The following is a 9270-nucleotide window of genomic DNA, read 5'->3' on the forward strand; positions in this document are numbered from 1 at the left end:
GAAACAGAAATTCACTCTCAAGCCAACTGAACACAATTTCGATCATGATTAAACGTTTAAGCGTAACATTAAACTTCAAACAGAGGACAAGTTTGAAAAGAAACCTGACAAGAATTTCTTGTTCTTTTCCTCTGCTGGGGAATCCCCTTCTTTTAATGTCTTTCCAGGTTTAAGTTGGTTGATTACATATAGCTGGTGCATCTTATCACACCAACAGCTTACTTATTCAAAAGAATCCAGATCAGAAATCAGTGGACACAAATCAAATCTTTACCTAAAAAAAAATTACAGATATTTATCTTTCTAACATATAGTCTCATGTGTTTTTAAATGAGTAGGTTATTACACAATTGCTATAAATACAAGGAAGAGCACTGCAATATATGTTTTACATCCTTGTGCTTCAGGGAGAGCCACAGCCGTTCTTTGCAATGACAAATATGCAAAGATTGTTTTTCAGGTTTTATTTAAGGTTCGGGAAGTTTGGGATTTCAGTATTTTGCAGTCAGATCGGAGAGACACAGAACAGAGATTTCAGGGTTAGGTTCCTAGAGAAATTTTAAATACAAGAAAAGTGAATCGAACAAGGAAAATGACAGCTCTCTTCAGTTTTTATCTAATTTTTCTTCTCTCACTTCAATTTCTCTACTGTGAATCCATGCAAGAAGCCAAGTCTCCGGGGGACATCATCATTGGAGGATTGTTCCCAATACATGAAAGTGTAAACGATACAGGAAAGTGTATCAGGTATTTCTTTATTTTTTCCATGTTTGTTTTGTTTCGCTTTAACAACAGGACTGAATCAATGCCGTAAGAATGGGTAGATATGTAAGTAATGTGTTTTTCTATTTATCAGTTTCAGTCCTGCTCGACTGGCTCAGTCTCTGATGATGGTGCATGGAATAGAGGAGATAAACCAGAGCGGAGACTTGGGGAACATCACTCTGGGATATCATATACTGGACTCATGTGCTGATGTTACTACTGCTTTGAAAAACACTCTTCTCTTCATGAAAATGAACCGTGAGCACTCTTAAGTCCAGAAAGTAGTATTTTTTGTATTTTTTTAAAAGATATACATGTATAAAAAAACATGTCATTTGATTGCACACGTTTGCACACACAACTTGGCAGAAACACTCTCCTGCGTTAAAAGGGGGAATGTGTGCCTAGTGGTTAGAGCAGTGCGCTTGTGCTCTGAGAAGGTTGCAAGTATCTTGTTCGATCCCCATAGCCTACACTCTGGGTCCCTGAGCAAGACCCTTAACCCCTGATTCTTCCCGAGGCGCCGCACAATGGGAACCCACTGCTCACCAAGGGCATGGGTTAAGATGCAGAAAGGAATTTTTCCATTGTGGGATCAACTATTTTTCCATGTTTTTGTTAATTAGGTTTAAATACAACTGCATGCAAAATGCAACTTGTAGAACAAGCTTTGTTTGCAGATCATATTTTCAAGACCAAACCGTGTAAAATACTGGGAGGAGGATATGCAAATTAAAAATGATTACTACTTGCAAAGCCATTCATCCAACCTGAAACTAATTGCAGGGAGAGTTTTTTCCATTTATTTTTAACACCTTTGCAAGTCAGGACCAAACTTTCACAGATAGATTTCAGCTAAAAAGCCTAAGGCAATTAAACCGTAATGAAAAAACACTATGACAGAACTTAAATATTGTGGCATGTTTATAAAAAACAGAACTGAACAAAAACTGACACCTGACAACAACAACCTCAGATGGTGTAAATGGATTTTAGAAATGAAAAATAACTTTCTCCATGCTTTTTTGAAAGTGTGCATCTCTAACTTGCGATAAGATGGATTTTTTTTCTCTCTGATTCAACAAGCCATTATAGGATCTATATGAAGTGTAGAGCCACAGTCTGGGATGACTTTGGCGTGCAATATTTTGGGTCAAACAGGTGTTTGGAGGAGCTGATGGAGATAAATACAGCTGCTCAGAGCTTTATTTAAATATAAGTCTGATTATCAGACTAGGCTCTGTCAGAGGGGGGTTTGGAAGGCGAACTTGAGTCTGTTTTTTTAGGTTATATGATTGATTCTTAAGTTCTTGACTAATTCTTTTCTATCTATCTATTTTTGTTTTGTTTGATATTTAGACTGGGATAAGTATATGTGTTATAAAAGTGCACATATGGTATTTACTGTATATGGACTTTTAATAAAAGTCATGATTGTTTTTTTTCTTCATAATCATTATCATTATTATCGACTTCTCCCTGGCAATGAGCCCAGTATCATAAACGTTTTACTCATTTTGATGGAGCAGATGAACCGGTTTTGTGTCTCTTATATAAGATAACGAGCACCACACCCTCTAATTGCTCTTTTTTTTTAAGAAACAAGTCTTGTCTTCCTTGTTTGGAATCTTTGAAGATCAGGTCCTTAGCGACTAGTCTATGTTTAACATGTTAGACATAATTTATCCATGCATTGTATAATGTGGAAATTTAATAGCTATTAATTTGATGTTTTAGATTTGTTTTTATTTTTTCAAAATAGTATTAGGTCTTATAATCTAGATTTTACTTTCTTTTTATCATTGTCATAATTGTTATTTTTACAATTTATTGTTTTGACTTTTTAAGTAGATAAAATGACTGCTTTCATATGTTTTCCGCAGCTAACTCTGATACGGATTGTGAGCAGCAACCACCCCCACCAGTAATGGCAATCATAGGGGCTTACTACTCAGAAATATCTATTGCAGTTACAAGGCAACTCAACCTGGAGGAAATACCTCAGGTATGATGTAATTAAAAACATTCCTACTTTCATTAGTGAATTCAGATTCTCTTCAACAGATATATCATATCCATTAAGACAGACTATTCCTTTTCGCGTTTGTCTTTTATGGTTAAACACCCTCACATATTTATATATTGAAAAGATTAGAACACTCATCATAAATTCATGAAAACTGTCAGGTGAAGTGACTTGAATGTATTATTTCTACATCACACTTGTTATAATATATACATTTGCTTCTCATTATATAAGAGACTTTTCCGAAGAATATATTTCAGTCATTTAAATAAAATACTAACACTGAAATCTTATGGAATCATTACATAGAATTCAGTAAAGGTAAAACATTTAGTAGAAATTAGGTCTCCTTGAAAGTTTTAGTTTTAAATAAGCTTAAAAAAATGTATATAATAATATAGAAAATGCTTTAAAAAAATAGAGAAACTTAAGTCATCTAGCAGTAAGGCAAGGCTAGTTTATTTATATAACACAATTCAGTACAAGTGCTTTACATGGATTTGACAGTAAAATAGAGGAAAAAAGCAGAATAAATGTAAATAAAGATAAAAGCATGATAAAAAGTACATAGTAAGACAGAGTCACTGACAGTGTCCTCAAGCAAGGTGAACCAGTAAGGTTTTTTTTTTCGTAAGCAAGGTCGTAGATTAGTTGGTTTTATCCAAGCTTATTAATGGAAAGTTAGATGGAAGAAAAAGGTAAGATAAAAATTATAGTAAAAAAGAGGCACAAATTGTAAAAGGAGTAAGCAAAGCCCATTCAAGTGTCCAAATAAGGGCAGGGGCTCATGTAAATAAAATGCCAAAAGTATCTGTCCACTGAGATTATGCTTTGGTTTTCATTCGCATTTTATTTTGATCATTTTTCTTTTCAGGCCTTTTGTGTTTCTGCTCTTACTCTGTGACTCTACTGCTCCAATTATACCAAGATTGCTCTGCCTTCTCTTTGCCTAAGCTGCAACATACCGTATTCTTTTTGATCAGCTTTCATAGGTTTCCTATCATTTCTGTCCCTTGCCTTGGTTAATATTTACTCAGTGGTTCTTTTCTTATCCATCGGAACCTTCCCTAACCCTGCTTGTTTATCTGCTTTATCCTCTCAATGCCTTGAACTTTGGCTTCATGCCAGTTTCTTCTTTTGCAAAACAAGTTTTGGTCCTTTTTTTTCTCAGTACATTCTTTCTCACCTAAGTTCTGCATTGTATTGGAGTCATTCATACCAAAACATGATAAGGACAATATTTTCCTCTGCTTCAATTATTATTGTAAGATGTTGCTTTATCAGTTCCTTTCTCTGTGCCCAGATAAGCTATGGCTCTACATCTGGCCTCCTGAGCGATAAAGATCGTTTCCCAAGTTTTCTGAGGACCGTACCACAGGATGATCACCAAGCACATGCCATCATTGAGATTCTGAAAAGTGGCAACTGGAACTGGGTTGGGGTCATAACAACTGATGGTGAATATGGCCGCTATGCTGTTGAACGTCTGCGACATCACGCAACAAAGAATGGCATCTGCTTTGCTTACACAAGTTTTCTACCAGAGTTTCTTGTTGACAATAATCTTGAAGAGTCCATAAAAGACACGGTCCAAAACATCACTGACAATAGGAATGTCTCTGTCATTGTGTCCTTTGCCAAATCCAGCCAAATGAAGAAAATTTTTAACACACTTCTTGAAGACCCCAGAGGCAAAAACAAAGTTTGGATAGCCAGTGATAACTGGTCACAATCAGTTGAATGTCTTAATTCAACAAGATGGACTTTGGAGGATGTTGGAACCATCATTGGGATAACTCTCAAATCTGGAAACAAAATCAGGTTTGAAAGGTTTCTCAGGTATATTGAGAAAAAGCCGGATCGGTACAAGAACAACTCTTTTTTGAGGGAATATTTAGAGTTAAGTGCTAATAATACTAATGGCTCAAATACATTTATCAGTTCCCAAATCCACAAATTAATCAACATGACACGTCTGTATGCTGTCTTCAGTATCGATCTGGCAGTCAAAGCAATCGCTAAGGCTGTTAAAGATCTTTGCATTGAGGGGTGTAACATTTCCTCATTACAACCCAGAGAGGTATGTACTTACAATACTTTAAAAAAATATTAACTGAATTCTTTCAGTGTTTCCTTTTATAACTCACATGTGCTTTACATGGATTTATGTGAACGAGAGAAATAATAGGTGATAAGAAAGGGAATACATCTGCAAATCATTTTTGGGTTTATATTTTTATTGGTTCTGTTTACACTTTTAGGAGCTAATTGAAACATTAGCGATCTTAGCAGTAATATTTACAGCTTCACTGATCCTTGAGTAGATATATATATAAAGGAGGAAAACAACAATGGGCAAAGTAAATGATCTAGCAAACCTTAAGCAATTTCCAACAAAAAGCATATTAAACTTATCACTTAATGTGTATATAGTCAGACACTGAGCATGTCAGTAGTAATCACAACTTTTTTCCTTTGTAATTTCAGTTTCGAGAGGCCTTAAAAAATGCACGTTTCTCCTTGGATAAGGAAAACTATTCATTTGATACTCACGGTGACGTTAACTCTGGTTATGATGTCATCATGTGGAAGTCTGCTTCTGACAACTATCACAAAACGCGTGACGTTGGTTATTATGTCATAGCAAATCAGTCTTTCGTTCAAACCTCCAGCTACTTAGATGAAAAAATTGTAAGTATTTCCTTCAGTTGGTGAGTTAACACACCCCAAATGAATCTGTGATGCCTTAACCCTAGTGAGAAGCCATCCCTAAACATACCACACAAATACCATACTAAACTATTTTTTGATAGCTTTTTAGAACTTGACCTGATACATTTTGACATTACATTGTCCACCATTAACAGTCAATTCAAATGAAACAAATTTAACCCTTTAAATCCAAGTGGTTCATATTTGATACATGATTTTTTTTAGTCTTCTGCAGCATCAGTGTGATGTTTCTGTGCTTAAAACACTAACTTAAACATTCAGACACATGTAATGAACAGAAAACATAAAAGATTATGCAGAATTGCCTAATGTATCAAATTTAAAGCAAATAAATTATCTAATTGAACTTTTTGAGAAAGTTCAGTGACATTTACATTTTGAAAAATTAGAATTTTCTTTCAGTCATTTCTTTTGTTTAGGCTTTAAAATGTTAATTATATGTTAGAAGGTAAATTGATCATAGATAAAACAAAAAGCCTGCTACTCTCAAGAAATAAAATGATAGTGTTAGGATTCTCATCATTGAGTAAAACACAAACTATGTAAGACCGGTTGAATTTCAAACATTTTGGTGCACTACTTCTAGTGCATATGTCTACATTATTTCACAATATATATTGCAGCAATGCTTTGGAACTTTAGCCTCGTGAGACCATCCTGATCTCGCGAGCTTTCAAGGTTTCACTCGCAGATCAGTCTGGAAACTCTCCGTTAAAGAAAATTTAGAGCCATTCACCAAACGAACGTCCAATTAGCGTTGGCTTTGAGGCAGGTTGAGGTGTTACACAACGAGAAGCGCGACAGTTTAGTCTAAAGAACATGGCGGCTTCAGCCGATGAAACTAGCGTTAGCGTGGCTATCGAGCAAGTTTTATTGGAATTACAGAGTATTTCTTCAAGAGCAAGACAGTGCTCTGGAGGCTTTTCTCAGAGGAAAATATGTTTTTGCTTTTCTCCTGACTGGTTTCGGCAAGAGTAGCCCGGCTTGTGGTTGTGTTTTCGTTGTCGCTCTGTTAGTACGTCATATGCTTCGTTGATCTGATTGGTTTATTTGGCCCATCTAACACCAACATAGGCCAATCAGCTAACCAGTATTTTCGCCCCTTCCCAAAATTACTTCAACGGAAGGTTTCCAGATGGATATGCGGAGCAAATCCATCTGGCGGAGTCAGGTTATTGGAACTTGGCATCAGTAAATGTCGAAAAATCTCCTCTTTTGTTATGATCATGCTATTTACTATTAGACCTTAACTGCACTGCTTAATTGTTATATAAACAAAGGACTTATTAGACTAATTTTTTTTTTTATAATGGTAACACATAAAATATTATTTACCTTTTGCTGGATGTTTTTTAACTGGTCTGTTGTAATATTCTAAGTGTTGTAATTTATTGAACCTTAAGTGGAAAATTTTCATAAATCACCAAAAAACTGAATGAAAACCTCAGTGTATGTAATAAATATATATCATTTTTCAAAAGAACTAATTTACACAGATATAAATTTACTTTTTAATAACATCCTAGTTTATTGAATATGATTCTGCATGCATAATTCTGTTATTACATAAAAAATATATTCCTTTATTGAGATTTGAGAACTCCCTTCACTATAAATATATGTTTTGCTTTACAGAAAGGAGTGACTTCCAAATGCTCAACATGTAATCCAGGTGAAATGAAGATTACAATGAATAGTGCCTTACCAGTTTGCTGCTATGAATGCAAAAAGTGTCCCAAAAATGAGTATTCTAACACCACAGGTAAGTCTGGAGTAAAATATATTTAAGCAGTTACCTCAAAATTACTTAAAAACATATTTTTTTAGCTTACAAAAATAAAATGACTGTTTACCATTGCTCTTTGTTTTCAGATGCTAACCAGTGCTATAAGTGTGATGAAGGCAGTGAATATTCCGGTGAGGGCAGTAGTAACTGTTCAAGAAGAGAGGTTTTGTTTCTCAAATGGAAAGATGTGTATCACATTGCACTGCTAACAGCCACTGCTCTAGGAGCTGTGCTAACCATTATAGCTGCCATTATCTTCATAGCCTACTGGAATACACCAGTCGTACGCTCATCTGGTGGCCCCGTATCCATCATTCTCCTTTTCTCTCTTTTGTTCACATTTGGAAGTGTAACGTTATTTGGTGCCAAACCTACAAAGTGGAAATGCGAAGCCCGACAAGTTTGGTTTGGCTTGAGTTTCACTTTGTCTGTCTCCTGCATCTTGGTCAAGTCATTTAAAATAATCTTGGCCTTTGAATTTGACCCTGTGACCAAAGATGTTCTGAAAAAACTCTACAAGCCTTACCTGATTATTGCATTCTGCATGGGTGGACAAGTGCTGATCTGTGCGATCTGGCTTGCAAAAAAAGCTCCAACTATATATTCAAAACCATTTGAGAAATATCAAAAACACTACATCCTTGTACAGTGCGATGAAAACTTATATGGAGCATTTGGGGCCATGCTAGCCTATATTGGCATTTTAGCAATCATCTGCTTTGCTCTTGCCTTTAAAGGCAGAAACTTGCCCGATTGTTACAATGATGCAAAATTCATCACCTTTTCCATGCTGATTTACTTCATCGCCTGGATCATCTTTGGCCCAGTTTACGCGAACGTCATGGACGAGTATCATCCAGCGATTGAAATGGTTGTGATTGTTATTTCTGCTTTGGGCATCTTGTTTTGTCAGTTTTTGGTTAAATGTTACATCATCCTCTTTAAACGAGATAAAAACACAGAGGATGCATTTTTAAGGCAAATAAGGAAATTTTCCGAGAGCAAAGGTGAGGACATAGAGGGAAACCATCATGATGGAATCCAAAATCCTGGTTTCTCTAGGGAGTCGCTGTCAAGCTCAGAATCATTTCAACCAATAAGTGATCAGTCGCTGTCCCCAAACACCTTTATCGATCCTTTCTCTCCAGCTCCGATCTCAGAAACTCAGCCTGCTCTGCCAACCAATGGACGCAACTATAGGAAGAGGCCATTAATAAGATCTTTAAGCCTGCCATCTTAGGCACAAATTATTATTGAAAAGACCCAAAGAAAAGAAGAAAAGCTGTTAAACATTTTCACTTACAGTTTTTTCTAGATATATCATCAGATAAATAAGTCATTATATTTAGTAAGTCAGTTACGAGCAGCACATTTTTTCTACAGTGTTCAATTGTTTGATGAGTTTTTTTTAAAGTGTGGAATGGTATTCGAAGTTAAAAAAAATCCACACACGTTGAATTTAGTTAACCAAAAATCATTTCACAATAGAAAACAGTTGCAGTTAACAGGGGTTTAAAGTATTAAAGGTTATGTCAATAATATCACAGTCAAAACAAGTTTCTTCTATATAGAAGCTTTTAATGAGGTGCTACATCTGCTGAAGGAGCCAGACTTAAAGTATGTAATGTAGGAAGGATTTATTTGAAATATTTAAAGGGTTTTTGTTTGTTTGTTTGTCTTTATATAGCTATTTTTTTCTGTTTTTTGTTTTATCATAATATATTAAATGCATGCAGTTTCATGAGGTAATAACTTTTTTAATAGGACTTCAGGTCTTCTCGCTAACATCTACTGGCGTACCTTGAGCAAGAACCAGACACAGAGAGCAGCATTTACTTGTCGCGTTACTGACCTGGAATAAATTCCCAGAAAACTGGAAAACAGCTACAATCCTCAGTTTCTTTAAACTGGAGTTAAAAATATCTTCATATAGATTGGCCTTTGCTTTATCTAATTATTA

General features: G+C 35.4%; 1 protein-coding gene across 1 annotated transcript; it reads left to right on the top strand.

Annotated features, from left to right (window-relative positions):
* The first annotated feature begins 519 nt into the window (after positions 1-519).
* On the top strand, positions 520-9264 carry LOC107094482 (G-protein coupled receptor family C group 6 member A-like). The gene is made up of 7 exons (XM_015390083.1): positions 520-747; positions 857-1023; positions 2649-2770; positions 4095-4871; positions 5279-5482; positions 7160-7286; positions 7397-9264. The coding sequence occupies exons 1-7, from the start codon at positions 593-595 to the stop codon at positions 8548-8550; spliced, it is 2706 nt and encodes a 901-aa protein (XP_015245569.1). The 5' UTR covers positions 520-592; the 3' UTR covers positions 8551-9264.
* The last annotated feature ends 6 nt before the right edge of the window (positions 9265-9270 follow it).

Source organism: Cyprinodon variegatus, unplaced genomic scaffold, assembly GCF_000732505.1.
Source record: "Cyprinodon variegatus isolate N-32 unplaced genomic scaffold, C_variegatus-1.0 Scaffold485, whole genome shotgun sequence".
Taxonomy (NCBI): domain Eukaryota; kingdom Metazoa; phylum Chordata; class Actinopteri; order Cyprinodontiformes; family Cyprinodontidae; genus Cyprinodon; species Cyprinodon variegatus.